Source organism: Passer domesticus, chromosome 2 (assembly GCF_036417665.1).
Source record: "Passer domesticus isolate bPasDom1 chromosome 2, bPasDom1.hap1, whole genome shotgun sequence".
Classification (NCBI taxonomy): domain Eukaryota; kingdom Metazoa; phylum Chordata; class Aves; order Passeriformes; family Passeridae; genus Passer; species Passer domesticus.
In genome coordinates this window covers 80,098,737-80,117,296 of record NC_087475.1, presented here as the reverse complement: position 1 = coordinate 80,117,296, position 18,560 = coordinate 80,098,737, and the positions used below count along the sequence as shown (strand labels likewise).

The following is an 18,560-nucleotide window of genomic DNA, read 5'->3' as shown; positions in this document are numbered from 1 at the left end:
CAAGTAGAAATCCCTCTTGCAAAGGTTCTTTTTTAAATGTCATTCTTCTGTTATTGCTTACGTCTTAAGGATCTTTCTCATAGATTTTATTGTCTCTCAGTGACTCCTGCATAGTTGGAGGATGGATGGTTTATACTCAGCTATTGGGATGGTTTATACTCAGCTATTCCTTTTCTTTTCTGTAAATTAAGTTGGGGTGTCCATATGCATTCAAACTAACATGCAGAATACAATTAATAAATTTTTATAGAGCTGCTATGAATCCATCACATAAATATCACTAAGATCATGTGGTTTCTATGCTAAAGAAATGAGTCTGTTTCTTATGAGAATTATACTGAGTTTACTGGAACAAAATGTTCAATCAAATCTGTCATCTGAGACTGCAAAGTAAGTTGTGAATATATCCTGTAAATACAGTCCGTATTTAAAGTTAAATACACAAATGCACTTAGGTTTTACCTGCTATTACATATTGCACTTGAAACCCAACACATATTGAAGAATTCAAATGACAAATACCTAGGAAGGATAACTAGTAGTTATATAATAATTTATCACTGAAATTATATCTAAATTATAAAACCACCACTTTTATTCTGCTCTGAAAATATTCTATATTGAATTGTGTATTATTGCTTTATTATTAGAAACTTTCACCTGCTAGGCACAGCATCCAGCTGTGAGTTTTATATTGACTTTTTGACTTTTTATATTCCATCCCATTAATCATTGCCCAATCTGAGATCCCTCTGCAAGGCAGCTTCCTAGGTAATGCCTAGTTCCCCTCATTTTTGTAAATAGATCAGGGTTGCACCTTCTCTTGTTTGACATTTGTTCACACTCCATTGTGTACCTGCCCTGATCTACTTTCTTCTTTTCCTGCTTTATAGCTTTCCATGAATTTTAATCTAAAAGCTGATTTGAAATTAGCTTTTTTTTGGCTGGTTGGCTGGCTGTCACAATTTGGAAGGCATGTTCTTTAAAGTCAACAAATAACAGTTTTGAGTCTCATAAGACAAGCTCTAGTCAAGAGATGATGTGAATGAGCAAAAGCAAATAAAAAAGGACAGAAATTTGATATGGGACTTTTTTAATACAGTGGGGGAGGTATTTGGATATACATAAGAGAGTTATAAACACAACTCCAGATAGTGACATGGAATTGTCCTTCTAAAAATCTTCGAAAATGTAGAAAAGTAATTTTAAAATTATTTTTCTGTATTTTTTTAAGTTGTCCCCCTCCCAATTCCATTTAGGCATGACAGATGGAAGTTAAATTTCTGAATAACTGATTACCTCTGAGAGAGGGTAAGACAGGGAGGAAATTAAAATATATACACTGGGAATATGGCTGAAAAGTTCATTTCAATTGAGCAGATGAAAAAATGGAAATTTGCTGGCAGTTGCATTAGAAATTACATCTAGTATATAATACTTCCTATCAACTCAAAGCTCAGTATTTCAAATAAATAAACCCAAGTTTTATTATTTAAAAAAAAAATCAAAACTATTTCAATTATAAGAAATTCTTTTGAAACATTAACTCTTATCACAGTAAGTAAATAATGAAGAAAAGCCTAATGAAGTATTAAAAGTGTAATGAAGAAAACGTTTTCAGGGCTTAGAGTGCAGCAACTGGTCCCACAGCTTACTCCTGTCAGCCTGACAGGCCTGGCTACAAGGGAAAACTCTTATTTTTTAGAATGAATAGGCAAACCTCATCAGGAAGTTCCTGTCACCTGTGCTAGGTGATCCTGACATGGCCAGGGAGTTGGACAAAATGGTCTCCAGAGAGATGATCTCCAGAGGTCCATTCCAGTCCTAAAAATTCTGTCATTCTGTGACTTTCCTGAAACTCCGCATATAAATTTATTTAAAAAAAAATTTTAAACCATTTTTCACAGCTTGAAACAGCATTTCTGCTGACACAAAAACCGTCTGCCACAGCACAGTATGTAGGAACCCAATGAAATAGATTATTCCTTAGAACTGGTACAAAAGCTTCTGTTCACTTGGTCAATTTCAGTAAACATATTAAGAAGAACAAAGCCAAAGCTGGACATGTATTGCACGGAAATAGACTAGCAGGTCCTGATACTGCTCCGTGAAATTTCAGGACAATACATACCAAGTGAATGGTACCATCCTGGTAGAAAACCTCACTGGTGTTTGAAGAAATGTGAAGTCCCTCAAATTATTACTGGAAAGAGCTGAAATAGCTGTGATTCCTGAAAGCATTTTGTTGTTCAGTAAGACAGACTGAAGGCCACAAGAATGGAAAGGCATCAGGACAAGGTCGTTTGCAAAATAATCTGGAAATCGTTTGATGCCCTTTGAAAAAAACATAGCTAGTCATTGAGGGAGGAAAGGGTAATGTTCAGCCTTTTCATTATCTGGTAATAACAGCGTTTTAAGGGGAAGGGGTGGGGGGAGAAGAAGAAAAAGAAATAGAAGGGGAAAAAAAGCACCTTGCCTCCTGATTTCTGAAATTATGTTAAAGGAGAAGTACACGTTCTTCACCCCGGGTGAAATTTTCCTGTGGTGAAAGTCACTCCAGCTTCCTTGGGATCGAAGGACGGACGCAGGGAGTAACCGCGGGATGCCCACGCCGTCGGGCGCGGTGCCCGGCCCGGCCCCGTCCCTTCACCGGCCCAGTCCCGTCCCAGTCCCAGCCCTACCCCGTCCCTTCACCGGCCCAGTCCTGTCCCTGCCCCGTCCCTGCCCCTGGCCATGTCCCGGCCCTGCCCGGCCAGTCCCGGCCCTGCCCGGCCCATTCCCGGCCGCTTCCCGCCTCTCCCGCCGCCCTCCGCGTTACCGCGGCGACGGGCGGGAGCGGCGGCGGGCCGGGCGCCGGGGCGGGCCGGGCTGCGGGGCTCGCACCGCGGGCACAGCGGCGGCGGGGCCGGCAGGAGCGCAGGGGGAGCACGGCAGGTAACGGGAGGGGAGGGGGCGGCCGCGGAAGCCCGGGGGGTGCTGTCCGTACCCCGGTTTCCACAGGTGCACAGCCAAGGTGATCCCTGTGCCGGTATCACCTCAGGAGTCGGTCTCCTGTGGCTGGTCCTGCGGCAGCATCACCTCTGGTGCCTGGTCCTTTTCCAGCCAGTGCCCCTCTGGCAGTGTCACCTCCGGTGCGGGTCCCCTGTGGAGACAGCGGCCCTTTGGCAGTGTCCCCTCAGGTGCCTGCTCCCTGTGGAGCCAAGGCTGCAGTGCCATGTGTCATTGCCCACACGGCTGTGGGTACTGGTACCCGTGCCCCTGAGAGCCCCACTGCTTTCCCGCACCAGGAATTTGGAATTAGGGCTGTTCCCCTGTCACCCATAATGTTCTGGCATGCAGGCATGGCCCCACATCCTTGTGTCCTGCTGGACCCACAGAACCGGGCTGGTCTCTGCAATGTCATTTTTCTGATCGTCCTGCCGAGGTATTTGAGGGCTGAATGTCTCAGACTGCATCTGCCAGGCAAGGCAGTGGCCAGTCCATAGGAATCCGAAATGGTGTTTGAGCGCAGTTACAGCCGGGATGGAGGCTCATCCCGCTGTGCAAAGGTGCCAATGTTTGATGAGTGCAGCCGTGGATCTATGGCACATTAAGATTTCATGTGCTTAAGAGTGTCTTCGGAAGTCATTGAAGTCACACAACAAGGAATGATCCAAAATAAATTTCCGTATGGAGACCCAGGGCTAGGTTCAAGCTCAGCACCACCTCTGGTATCTCAGAGGTACCAAAGTGTGAGAATTGCTGTGAGAGAGCTGAGCTTACTCTGGAAGTTTTTGTCTCACCCATTCCATGGGTGAGACATGGAATGGGTGAGAGCTGCACTCTCCTGTCCTTGTTGTTCTTAATGAGAAAATTGCATAATTTGAAAGGAAAGCACAGAACTACCCAGTTGGCACTACTTGGCTATGTAAATGAATGCATTTAAGAATCTGAATTATTTGATTTTTGGTGTTTTAACAGGTTAAAACGACAATCAGTATTATGGAGGAGGACTTAGAAATGTTCCAGGAGCAAGCTGTGACTAAGTACGTAATGACTTACTCCCTTGGGAGTTGAATATATGATGGAATTGAATTATGTATATTTATTAGAAATGTGAAACACGAAATATTAATGATTTTGGAGGTAAACTTGATTCTGTATTTCTTCTGCTTTCTATGCAAACTGGAGAACTTGCTGATAATTAAGACAAGACATCTTATTGCTTTGGCTAGTGCTCTACTCACTGTTTCTTTTAGTTATTTTAATGTTTTAAATATTCATACCTGAAACAGAGGTGGAAGGAGAATGAAAGTTATGTAGGGTTTTATTAAGATGTTAAGAAATGTTATTTCAAACTTTTTTTAAAAGTACTTGAAGTTGCTAGGATACAGCGATATAAACTTACATATCACAGCTCTTAAAACAGTAAGAATCTTGAAAACAAGATTCATTGCTAAAGTTCTAGCCTTATTTTGCACAGATAATAACTACAACTTTTCTCCCCAAGTATTAAGTGCACTTTTCATAAGAACACATAATATTTTTTTTATTTTTACATAGTCCAAGTTTGGTTCTTTTAATGTTAATCTAAAAAATATGTTAGTATTTAGTTAATCTAAAAAATATGTTAACACAGTCTTTCTAAAGAAATGAGAGCATGAGTAAGAGTTGATGTAGCACCTCATCCCATTCAGCATCTTCAAGGAGCAAATATAAGAGGTACTTCCCCACTTTATGACTTAAAACAATATTTATCCATCATGATTTTGTAAGTAAACTTACTAGCTACTTTTCAAATAAACCAGTTTATTGTGCTATGATTACCAAGAAACAACACAACACAATATGACGCATATTAAAAGTCTTTCTTAAAATAAAAGAGGCATGATCTATCATACCTTATTCTGGCCCAAGAAAGTTTTTAATGGATTTAAAAGGGTGCTTTGAGGGAATTCATTTTTCATATCATAGTTACATAATTTGTAAAAGTAGCCATATAAAAACTTGAATGAGAAAATCCCAAAAGTATTGCTATTCTTTGTCTACAAGTCAGAAGCCTATTTCAAAAATTCAGGATTCTTCTTGCCTTTATTTTAATCAATATATGAAATTTCAGGCTATTTGCAGATGCATCTAGAAGAATTTGTCCCATCATAAACCATAATTCTTACTAGCTAGTTAGTTCCATTAACTATACAAAGATTCTGGAAGAGTAGTTCAGGATACATCTTTACTGAAAGGCAACAATTTCAGTCTATGCTGACAGTATTCCAGGGATAATACAGTGCCTTTAAAACTTGGGAAAATGGCTGAGTAATGGTGGTGAAAATCATGACAATTACATTCCAGCTGCAAGGACTCATAAATCACAAATTGTCTATCCATTGGTGTGAATGATTCAGTATGGCTGAAAGTTGTTAAATAAGATGGTTGTAGTTCTTATAATGGAACTTTGGGGTAGAAGATTTTATCACAACTGGTTTGTATATTTCCTATTTTTAGAACAATGTTTGCAATGATTAAATTAATTAATATTGACTGTAGAAGCTGTGGTAAATATCCAATCCTAATGAATATACTATGTAAGATTGAATAAGTTTTACTTTTGTTTGCATAAATATGGTCATACCTATTTTCCTATTTGTGAACAAATGTAAATAATATGGGAAGAAAGTATAAATTCAAGACAGACAGTATGAACCAAACATTTCTTAAATCATCTGTTTTTAAATAACAACTTTGTTCTAGAGTGTATGGACAATACCATTCTTTCTACCATTCATTTTTCTGTCTGTTAGGAAACAATCAGAAAAATGCAGACCTGTGCAGAACTCCAAAGCAAAAGATGGATAAATAGAGCTAGAAAGATCTAAGCAGTGCAAAAATCCTTTGTGATAAATAAAAAGGCCTTGGAGGTGGTAAATATTTTTTTCTGGATTTTTGCCTAAATTTGGAAACACTTTGTTTTACATGAAGATAAATAGTTATTAATGACAGTAGAATATGACTCATCTCTATTTTCACTTATATGGAGACAGAATAAAAGAAAACTAAGAGCTTGCCTACACCACTTTGAAATGAGATAACTTTAAGTGTTTTGAGCTGTTTCAAAGTAAATTAACCCAAAAAAAGTAGCTGCCACTTGCTGAACTACAACTCATTACTCCCCAGTATGACGAATCCATTTGATGTACGCATTCAGCAAATTGGGAATGCTGAATCCACATGGGTAAAAAAGCCCACGCATACTTCTTTGCTTATGAAAAGATTTGTTATTTGTGTGCTACGTGTTACATTGTGTGTTACGTGCGTGTTACATGTCTTACTAAACAAAAGAAATCATTGATTCCATATCCAGTGATGAAAATAAATTCTCATGGCTGTGGGGCCAAATAATTGGCCGTATTCTGAGGGAGCTAACCAGCACTCTTTCCAAAACGCTAGTGAACTAAAGCAATAGTTACTGCAGCAAGTAGCACCTCTCTGCTCGCGGGTGGGAATGACTGCAGATCTGTCTTCAATACCAGAGCCTTGGTACAGAGTAGTTTTGGTAGTAGAACAGCAGAAGTAATCTACAACTGCACATACAGATTTCCTTTTGCAGCTGCAAGTGTGCTTAGAGGGTCCAGGCAAGGAATTAGAGAAAGTGGAGATGGACTGAGAAGCTCTTTCAGAAAGAATTTTTCTTTCAACAGCTCCCTTTTATATAATGATCACTCTAGATTCAAGAAGCATGTAAGAACTTGTTAATAGAAGTTTTTTTTTAGCAACAGATGCGTAATTTGCGATGTGCAGGAGGATCTGAAAGAGGCAGGTGAAATTTAAGAGTGAAAGGTGTCAGCCATTGTGGATTGAAAGGGTATTGTGATGATCTAGGCTAGAAGTTGCAGTCTTACTTGCATAACAATATTTAGATTATCCATGTGACACACAATAAAGCAAGCACCTGTTTCTGAAGGATAAAGTAACACAGCTGAGTCATTCCTGGTGGTTCACCAAAGTGTTGCCATGTGACATTAGAGGAGGCTGGAAGCATGCAGATCTTTACAGCAGTATCAAGGAAAAGGCAGTCCTGATGTAGCAGGTAGACCAGTATCAGTTTATCTTCTGTTTTCAAAATCCCATTTTATATTCCACCCAGAGGCAGTCAGAGTTTACCCATCATTAATGCTACTTTTGAGATGGATTCCAGGCACTTAGGAGAGGGGTGTTTTTGTTTTGAGAGATATACATCACTTACTTGGACTTTGGTTATTGTCATCCTATGATTTATATTAAATTTCAAAACAGCATTACCAACAGTTTTAACATTAAAAAGTCATTAAGATTTATGTGTGCATTTAAAAAGCCTTTCCAAGCTTAACATTGATACCGTTACAGTTTCAAGGATTTGTTGATGTAAAAGAAGTTTTAAAGAATTTAACTTCAAAAAATCATGCTAAGTTTTAATTATGATGTTATAAATCTAACAAATTTGCTCCATTTCCAGTAATAATTATCAAAACAAGGTGCACAATTTAAGCACCAAATAAAAGATTCGTGATAAACCCATATCCACATTAAGGAGCTGTTTCTCAGTTTAGTGGAGTCAAAAGTTGAGCATGTGGGCAAACTCAAGACTGATGAAGTGAGGTTCCACCTACATTTGAAGGCATCATTTAACTTTTCAATTTCTTTCTTTTTGTTGTTGAAAAGTGGTTAGTTTGGTCACAATTAAAACAGAATTGTAGCAATGTAAATAAAAATTTGTTTTCTCCCTTATTCTTTATTTGAAAAAATAAATCTCTTTATATTTTTAGAGCTTCTCCATGTGAAGCTGCACTTCAGGAATTAGTGCATCAAATTGACATCATAGTAAACAGAAAGCAAGTAGAATGGGAAAGAAAGATGAGAGCTTTGGAAGCAAAGATGGATATCCAGGATCAAGAATTAGCAAGTGCCCAAAGCAAACTGGATCAAAAAGGTCAAGAGGTATTTAAGAATATCACATTCTATAAAAAAGTATTTATTCTTGTAGTTTCTTATTAGTATGCTTTAAATTCTCCATAAGACCATTTGTTTTATCATGTAAAAATACCAAACACCCCTTAAAGGTCACTAATTATCCTTAGCGTTTTGTTTTAAAGTGTGCTTCTGCTCTGAAAAGTGATTGTAAAAATGTCATTGAAAATCTCATATTTCTTCTATTTCCCTAAAGTCTACATCAAATATTCTCGGGTTAGCTGTAAAAAGATAGTTTGATGTTTTTTCTAAATGCCAGCACTTCTCATTTCATCAGAAATTTTAAATGGAAGAATGCAGTTCCAAAAGATTCTCAAAATCATGTCTTTGTTACTCCTGTTTATTCCTGATTTTTAACATTTTACATTATATACTGTCTTTGTATGATAATTTTACTCATTGTGAAGACTTGAAATGTGTTACTACTTCGACTTTTGTATGAAACTTAAAGCCCCAGTTTATCTGATGTTGCCGGTATTTCACATACTTTTCTTCTGAATAATTATTCAGAAGCATCACGAAATCCTTGTACAGCAATCAGTTCTAGTTCAAGCCAGCTGAATTTAGCACGAGGGCATCCTTGTGTGAGCTAGGTGGCTAAATTGCCCGTGGGAGTCTTGAAAATGGAGTGACTCTCCCTAATGAGCAATTAGGAACTTGCCCTTAGTCCCTGCAGTCAGAGGAACCAAGAGAAGAATTCAAGTAGCCCATCCTGAAAGCGTCAATTTATTTGCTGTACAGAGGCATTATCTGAAATACTTCAGCATATTTTACCAAGCTTCCAACTGCCCCTCCAGAAAAGCACGGGTGCAATGTATGCTCTCTGTCATATTTCTCAGGTCTCTGTGAAACTCAGTAATAATTTATGATATCACAAATGGCACTGCACTTAGGGAGCTGAAATGAGTCCACAGTGTCTTCTGGTAATTTGTACATAAATACTGGAAGGTAATTTGTATCATTTTATAAGCCATGCAAGGAAAATTTTCACAATGGGGAACAGCATATTTGGGTTTAAAAAGCTTTCAGGAATGGTATTTCATGACAGACTTGTACAACATTATAACTAAATCATAACATCAGTATGTAATGAGATTTTTTACTTTAAAATCCCTAATTTGATGCTGACACAATCTAGGTCTGTGGTATGCAGTTCTATTATCAAGCTACTGATTTAATACTTATTTTTAATACCTCTTCTTATAGCAGTGATCTTCTTTCAAAGTTTCAAATTACTTTCCCAAAAATTACATATTTTGAAAAATGTCAGAAAAGGTACATTTGAATGCTTATTTTAACTTCAGGTGGGATTACTTCAACAAGAATTGGAAAACTTACAGAAAACTAAAAATGAAATGGCTCAGAGTTATGAAACTCAGCTTCAAGCACTGAAATCTCAAGTAAGAAAAATGTCAGTTTCATTATTTTGTGATTGCAGTATAAAAAACTTACAGATGCCAAATTGTATAGATGTGCCATCATGGATTTGGGAAAGAAGAGTCATGTCATACAAATGATGATGACTACAGCTTCCTACCAGGCTCCATTATAATTTGTGTACTGTCATGTCGAAACTTTGGATGGATTTTTGATGTGGATGTGACATCTGTTATGAAGACAGATACTTGATTTCCTAACTTCAGACTAATAAACTAAAGCCTTGGTGAACGAATACAATACGTAGTTGGATTCATGCTAGTATGAGTCTGATGCACGCTAGGGATTTTAAGATTTATACTGTGCTTATCATGTCTTTCCTATATCATTTTCTGGTTTTAGTTTCCCTGATTTACTCAACTCTTACAGTGGCCTGATAGCTTTCCATAAGGTATAGATTTCCTTTGTATCAAATCTGGAGTAACCCACATTAATGATGTTGGGAATTGGTTCTGACTTTATTTATTTCAGAGTGTTCATGCAGCCCAGAAGGCCAGTTGTATCCTGGGCTGCATAAAAAGAAATATGGCAAACAGATTGAGGGAAGTTGTTCTCCCCCTTTTCTGCTCTGCTGAGGCCCTGCTTGCAGTGCTGCGTCCAGCTCTGGGGTCCCCGGTACGAGAAAGCTTTGGACCTATTGGAGCAAGTCAAGAGGAGGCCATGAAGAAGATCAGAGGGGTCTGGACCATCTCTCTGGTGAAGACAGGCTGAGAGAAAGGACAAGGGTTTTAAATGAATTAGTGCAGATTTAGACTGTACCTGAGGAACAATTTATTATATTTTTCAGTGAGGGTGATGAGACATTGGAACGGGTTGCCCATAGTTGTGGATGCCCCATTCCTGGAAGTGTTCAAGGCCATACTAGATGGAACTTAGAGAAAGCTGGTCTAATGCAAGGTGTCCCTGTTTATGGCAGGGCAGTTGGACTAGATGGTCTTTTAAAGGTCCTTTTCAACTCAAACAATTCTATGGTTTTATGATGCAGTTTGGCTGTGTTTGCTCTGCACCTGTCTTTTGTTTCTTCAGTATTTTCTACTTCAATCATGGATATAAATTTGTAGCAAACTTGAGTTGATTCTGTTTCTCAGATTTTAACAACTAAGGTACACAATTCTGCATTGTTTTTCCTGCTACTTTTCTGTTCCCTTCACTGGATTCTTCTACCAGACATATGGTGTTATAATTCAGAATTTCCAGTCACCATGCTTAGTATATAGTGATGTCAGATTGCATAAATTGGATATCATTATTTCTATTTAGAAGTAATACTACACCTGAGTCCATCAAATTAATAAATGTATTATTTATTTTTAATGTTATGTTGTCTTTAGTTTATCTTTTCTTTTACAATTGAAAACTGATATGGAAAACAATTCTCTAAATAGGCAGTGAATGCTTCGGCTGTTTTGTAATTAACACTTCTAATCATTTGGGAAAGTAGCTAGAAATAAAAGCTGGTTTATAATTTACTCAAATTACAGAAAAAGCATCATCTTAGCATGATTGTTGAGAAGATAAACATCACACAATGAAAAGGAGTGTGACATTTTATGCATAAGTAATAAGATGTCTTTTAGCAGTGCAGAGCTATTCTCAAAAATACAGTAGAGCTCTTTTTTCTTTATAACATTTAGTGCAGTATTTTTCACTTCTTAATTATTTTTTTTTATCCCATGCTAAAAATGCTTGGGTTCATGTTACATGTTGCTAATATCTTCACTGAAATTGAACCTTCTGAAATTGAAAGTCCAGGCAATTTTTCATAAAGATTTTTATTTTGGAGTGTTTAATTACTCATCAAGTCCTTTCCATGGGCAAATGCAGCCTGTTTTCTCTTTTGTTTTTTTAAAGAACCTAACATTTTCTAACCTACAAGCTTTTCTCTTTAAACCTTGTTATATTTCTTCCCCAAATTCTCCTTTTTTGTTACCACTAAGACCACTTAACCTTTCTTTGGGTTTCTTGATTGCTTCTTCTTCTATATTTATGCAAGATAAACTTGATAGAACTTTGGATTTCTACCTCTTACAAATATACATCATTTTCCCAATCCATGTCTCCAAACATTTCATTCTCTCAGTCATCCTATTCCTTTTTCTAAAGGTTCCAGCACTGATGCTGTTTGGATTTTATTTTCCTGTCCCCATTCCTCTCCTTTGACCAAACCATATTTTTCATGGAATGTCCACCTCATTCACCTTGACTGAAGAAGAAAACTGTTAAATGCCTGTGGTAAGGAGCCTCCTTGATGTGATAAATAGAAGTCTGCCTGTCAGAACAATTCCTAGCACTTATGCTAGACGATAGGACTGTCCCACTCTGCTCCTCTAGCTTTTGCCACAAGTCCTTATGGCTTTTCCTTCCTGAATAACGGTGCTGTATTTTCTGCAACGGAATGGCTCTAATGTCCCCAGTTCTAAGCTACACAAACTCATAAGTAAAATACAGACCTTCTGTGACAATATTAATCTTTGCCTTATGTCCTTTGAGTCCCTTCTTTCGATTCTTAGTCTCAGTTGGGAAAATATACCACCCTCTAAACTGTACAATCGTATGAGCTACAGTTTAGTTTTGCACAAATTGTGTGTTACCATTTACCAATAGCATTGTATCTTTTTCTACAGATGTATTCTTAAAATCCTGCCCAAGATTTCTTCCTTCCTAATCTTGATAGAAATAGTAAGGGTGGCTTTTTCTAGCTGTCAGAATGCTAAGCTATTCAGAAGGAATTTCTTTTCTGTTTAATGAACAGTATTCCCTCTGGATTGATTGTGTGCCTGTTGAATGCTGTAAAACCTATCTTTTTCTTGTATTAGGGAAATAATTCCTAGTATGTTAGCTGAAACTCCTAGGCCACACTGTTGTATTTGTTCAAACATGCAGCATTTTGTCATAACTAAATAGCAAAATCTTCTGAGGTTCATCTGCATTACTTTGATCCTTCTTTTTTTTTTTTCTTTTTTTTATATTAATGTCTAGTAGTTATTCTCACTTTGAAAGTTATGGAAATCTTGGCAAAAGAACAAGGATCGTTTCTTGCTCTAAGAACTTTGCAACTAATTTCCCCACCTAGACATGTAAAAGCTGCATCTGAGCTATCCCAGGCTCCCTTTAGAATCAACAGAAAGAAAGGGACACCCCCAGAATACAATTCATCTCAGTGTATGACATGAATATAAGATAGCTGAAATGACTAAGCATTTACAGGCAGATTTTTCTAATGCAGGATATCTCAGGCTTCTATGTCTAACTTTCAGAAATCTAAACTAAGATGGATTCTACCCCAGAACTCACAAAAATGCATCTTTTCTTTTTTGACATGCACAACATGCGAACAGAGCAACTTGGAACTTTTAAAGCAAGTATCTGGCCTTAAATTGAAGGATTTTTGTCTTTTGGTTTAGTTTCCAGTCATGATAACATCCAGACAATAATTTGCCTTTAATATCCTACTGTCATTAAATATCTAAGATTCAAAATAAATTTTCTCATTTTGGCCACTCTGTTCCATTTTGGACCAATTTACTGAATTGTTGGATCCTGTATTTCCCAGCCTTTTTAGCATAAGCATTCCAATACCTGTCTTATCTGAACTGAGTCTTCCCAGGCAGTTCACATATGCCGTAATATATTCAAGACCAAAACTCTTATTTGAAAAAGGATATCTTTCTTCCAAGGTCAATGAGTTCCATGTTGTTTGAGCCTGGATACTCTGACTCATTTTAAATATTTTATCATAACTCTGTTCTCTGACAAAGTCAATTTCAAATATAGGCAGCTTCACTGCAAGACTTTTGATTTGGGTTTGAAGGTGATAACGCAGGTCTGTTATGCCCATGTTATGGAATTATTCAGACGTTCCAAGTTGGTGAAATCTGTGCCTGAGCTTCTTCATGTCATGAAACTTTCTAGTCCAGGATAGTCTGTCTTCTCATCATCTTTTCAATTAGTTTGTGCGCTCTCATATTATGATTCTCAAGTTCATCTCAAATGGGTCTAGGAAGTTTCCAGATTATTTTTTAATTTGTTTCTGTTCTGTATCTTTTCTGGACTTCTTTTGGCCATGTTTGTTATCTGAACAGACCTCAATTGCTCATTCAGTGTTGACTCAACAAGATTCCATTCCATTTCCAAACAGTAGTTCACTTTGAGCTGTTAACAAATATATGAGATTTTGTGGATTTTGTTTGAATATAGAAAGAATTTTATGTGAGAGTCAGGTTTTTTTTTAAGTCACATATATTTAAATACAGAGGAACTAAACAACAAGACACATTATCAGTATTTATTGGAAGCTTCTTTTCTGCATAATATTCTTCCCAAAGTTCTTTCACTCAACTTTCCTCGAGGTTGTATTTTTAGTGTTTCCTTTATCAATATCCTTGGGTTTGCTTTTTTTTTTTTTTTTTTTCAAAATCAAATGCACATATTCCTACCAAAAAATATCACATTTCTGTATGAAATCTGTTAACAGGCACTCAACAGACCCTTTGTTTTGTTCAGTGTAGTGAACTGGTGTGGAAACTGGCTGTTTTTCTGGAGAGGCTGGTCCTTCTCCTGGTACCTTTTCTTCTGTGCCTCTGACTCCTAAGTCTTTCATGGTGACATCAGTAGGCAGTGTCTGTTGTCTATTTAGTGTCTAATTCTGAGACCCACACAGTGGTACCAGAAGAGTGCAATCATCACACACATAACATTTCAACAATTTTCATCACAAGAAAGAAACACTCAAGTTTAGAGTACATTAATGATAATCTTTCGTTCTGACTAGTGATGCACCCTTTAAAAATGTCAACACAAGATGGCAGTAAACAAGTATAGAACATTCCATATGAACACGGTAGAGGAAGTTACTCTGTGGGTAGCAATGCCATGGAGAGCTGCAGCAGAATTAAGTAGCAGTCAAATGAACCCATTTGAACAGTAGTTAACATTTATATGAGAGCTTAGTCTTGTTCATCTGTGATAGCTTTATTAGTTGATTTTAACTTTATTTATTTTTTTTTTTGTTACATTGATTAAACGTTTAGAATACTAAAGCTGCAGTTGCTGATTCTAGTTTAAAGAAAACTTTGGTCATGTTGTTCTCCTTGATAGATTCTGCATGCTCAGCTCTACTTTTGTTTTTAGTTCTCAAAGTTGATACATAGTTACGAAAAGCTACAGTCACATCAGTTAAAACAAAAAATGCTCGAAAGTAGAGACAAATGTGAGGAAAACCTGGACACATCATCTAACCCAAGGAATTTATATGTGAAATTTGAGGTAAGAAGAGTTGTCATTATATTTTAATTTTGATATGCTTCAAGAACTAATCTTTGATTAAAATCATAACCTTTATTTTGCTTATAGTTCTACAAAAATGGTATAATTGTTTTGCTTTGGCAAGAATGGTTCTTAGTTTTATTATTATTTAATAACAAAATTTTTGTAAATGTAACTATAAATAAGTTTTACTTTTTTCCTGATGAATAGACATGTTCTGTATAACACAATCTCTTGAGGCATGAGAGCTTGTACATATGCAGGATACTGTCACATAATACCTATCATTAATTCAAGTTTTATAGACCTCAGGACAACCTTGACCACTTTGGGCTACATAGAAAAAAGGATTTAAGATTGGAAAACTGCTTGTTAAACCTATATCCTGTCAGCACCCATATGCCTGAAGCAATCTGTAACCTTGACCTCAGTGCCTAATTTCCCTAGGCAATGTATGAGGAAGGATTAGGCACTTAAAAATACATCCTGCAGAATCCAGCACACTGGCTGGGGGACTAGATAATAGATGCTGAGGACAGGATTCAGCCATAATCCATATCCCTTTGGACTTGGGCTGGATTTTAGTGGACTTATTCTTGAATACAGGAATATACTGATTTTTGTTCATAATTCCCAGCCTTGACTTCTCAGAGGTTACTTTATGATCTGTGGAATAATAAGGTATTTATTGGACCAACAGGAAAGTTAGACAAGATAGAGAGCTTGTAGAGAGTGTCCCCGCAAGTGGTGTCTTCTCTCCAAATATTCCTCTGGCTGCATTCAGTGGGGCAGAAAATGATATCCAGTATTATTGCTTCTAACTGAGCAATATTATCTCTAGGTATGCTAATTTTTGCTGCTTCTTTTTTACCTATCCAACAAATTTCCTGATATCCTGAGCTAAACGAAACAACTTCAAAAGGAAGAATTTTGGAGTCTGTTGAAAAATAACATTTGTCTGTTAGGTAGAAAACTAACATGGGAAGATTATACTCCATATTCTGTCTTGAAAGATTTTTATACCGAGTCCTCCACTTACGGGAAGAACAGTGTAAGCAGTAATCTGATGTAGCATAGGATGGTCACAAAATCCATGTTTTCTCTGTCCATCCTTTGTGAAGAGCATAATAAAGTAGTGTGTGCTCCACATGCTTACTGGGCTGGGTGCTGTAGGAAAAGCAAGGAGAGTGGTACCAGCTGATGTGGGAGCTGGTTGCCCAGCTCTAAGCATTGGGAGGACTTACGTGTTTATGATGAAGATTTATGATGTAGATGATTTGGACACTTTGAGGACTTTGCAATCAATTCAGCACTAGTAGATTTTAAGTAATTTCCTACTTTTAACCCAAATCAAGCAGGGTCTTAGGATCTGTATTTTGGACTTGCCTTGTATGTTATTTTCTAAGATAGAGGACTAATTTCTGCGACATCCAGGTTCCTGTATCCACATAGACACATCCCAACTCTCTGTGATGTTGGCTGTCTCCTCCACATGGAAGTTCTCACCATCAGAAAAGCTACGATGCTTTGGACTGCAGCCTAGCTGCCAACATCAGCTACTCTAAGAATAATAAATGAGTTGTACAGCTATCATTGATACATCACTACTGTCAGCTAATTTGAGAATAACCTTACTCGAGATTAAAATGTGAAAATAGTGTAAGACAATGCCATAATTTAATTAATTATGCAGTATGAAAAATGAGTGCTTGGAATATATTCAGCAAATTTGAGTATTCAGGAAATAATTACTGTGGTGAAAATCTACTAAGCTCAGCAGTGCTTTAGTAAGGCCTTGAACCTGTAGTCCTTATTTAGTAGTCTGAAACTCCATTTGTATCATGTTTTGTAAAATAGGGAGATGTTTATTGTTATAAATGCCAAAGCAGATGTCAGGAAAGCTATGAAAGAAGATTCATATTAATATGTGTTCAGAAATAGTCAGGTTTTTTCAGTAGCAAAAAAACCCCCTTATTGTTTTAAATTTGGGGAATGTGCCAGTTTATCTTAATTATAAAATATCATCTGTCTTTTAAGAACAACATTTCCATTAGTTTTCAATAAATAAATCATTGTACTGTTATTTTGCTGAATTTTCAAACTAAAAGAGCAACAGCTCTAGTAACTGAAATTTTGCTTATTTTTAGGATGCTGCCTTTAAAATAGATTTGTGAACATAAAAGGTTTGGCATAAGTTCAAAGCATATTCAAATACACTATAAATATGAATGCAAGTGCAAATACAAACCCAATATTAGATAAATCTAACATAACAGAATTTCTTAAACAGTTTTTTGTTTAAACTGGATGAACTCAGAACCTGGAGCAGCAATTTCAAAAAGAGCAAGAAGTAAAATTTATTCAGTGTAGCTGCTGTCCCATTAAAAACCAAGGCGAAAAGTGAGCACTTTGTATCTTAATATTAAGGGTTTGATTCCCTGCTGATTACCCTGCTCAACACTGATACAGCTTTAAAGTCACAGGAACTGCTATCCAATACAATTTGTGTGTCATAATAATAACTCTATTTTATTTGTTTTATTCGATTATTATGTTTACACTCATTGTTCTCAGATCAATAGCCCTTAAGACTGGTCTTTCTCTGGTGGGGATGACTGGATGGCTGGTTTATAGAATTGTTCTTTTTTTAACTTCTTTCCAAAATTATGGAATGATTATGTGTTAATTAAAAAACTAGGTATTTCTTAGGATGATACAAATTACAAAATTCTTTAGATTGAGGAAAATAGACATTTTCTCTATGTTTACTAGCCTCGTTTTGCTGTCTTTCAGGAATTTAAGGCAAAATCACAAGAATGGGAGAAGAATGGGACAATCTGTGTAAATAATCCTGTTTATGCAGATATGCAACCCAAATTATTGCCCGAGAAATGTAATTTATTTCAGGTAAAATTCCTACCTTCCTGGTCTAGGAAGAAAATTAATTCTTTTCTCAACTAGAGCTTATTTTAACTTAATTTATTTTTAAAACTAAGCATACAGTGACTTTTACAATGCATGTCTATATTGATAGTGAATATATGGTAAGGCAGAACCATACTGAAAGACCTAATAAAACATGCAGGTTTTTATTTAGTTTTTCTCAGGAAAATGAGAAAATTAATAAGGATCATGACCTAACTGATAACATTTCTTTTAAAAAAAACCTCCAAACAATTACAAAAACCAGTGAATATTCCTTTTTACTTTTTAAGCATATTATGGATATACTTTTCCATGCTATTTACTAATATGCAGTTACTTGTGACAAGTTATTAATAAGTATCTTACCAAGTAAATAGTGCATGCCATTAAGGTGTTGGCACAAGTATAAAGTTCCTTCAAATCTAATTGCCTTCATTTTTTTTAAGATCATAAATATAAATTAGTATCATTTATGCAGAAAAAATTAATTTTCGTATGCTACTCCAGAATCACTCTTGGAGTTGTTTGTTGGATCACTTAGCCCTTTTTTGATTCATATTTTTTAGCCTTTTGGTTATCATGCAGTTCCTTGGTTGACTTTATGATTATTTTTTACTTGCCAATTTGCTTACTGCTCTTTTTTTATATAGACTATTGATACCACATATTTTTATTTTTTTAATTCCTTCTAATCTAGAAAGAATGTTATTTAATGATATTGTGTGATGACCTATCCTTCTCTAAAAAAACCCCCAGAAAATAACTCACAAATTGCCACAAGACAGCTTGAAAATTAAGTAAGGGGAAGCCAATTATGTTGCTCACTGGTAATTCCCTTTTCCACTGTTACTAAGCTCATTGGATCTTAATCTAGTGAAACACTTTCTTAACAATTCCTATGAGACTCTTTACAGATATCCAGAGTTTCCAAGGATGACAGTTATGTTTTG

General features: G+C 36.5%; 1 protein-coding gene across 5 annotated transcripts in view; it reads left to right on the top strand.

Moving 5' to 3' along the window:
* The first annotated feature begins 2,828 nt into the window (after positions 1–2,828).
* Positions 2,829–18,560, top strand: part of DEUP1 (deuterosome assembly protein 1) — a 44,477-nt gene continuing 28,745 nt past the window's right edge. For all 5 annotated transcript variants that reach the window (XM_064409531.1, XM_064409534.1, XM_064409533.1 and 2 more), the window contains exons 1-6: positions 2,829–2,934; positions 3,961–4,025; positions 7,782–7,953; positions 9,288–9,383; positions 14,551–14,685; positions 17,479–17,592. In XM_064409531.1, the coding sequence (XP_064265601.1) occupies positions 3,982–4,025; positions 7,782–7,953; positions 9,288–9,383; positions 14,551–14,685; positions 17,479–17,592 (561 nt within the window). In that variant the 5' untranslated portion in view covers positions 2,829–2,934; positions 3,961–3,981. The remainder of the gene's footprint in view (positions 2,935–3,960; positions 4,026–7,781; positions 7,954–9,287; positions 9,384–14,550; positions 14,686–17,478; positions 17,593–18,560) is intronic.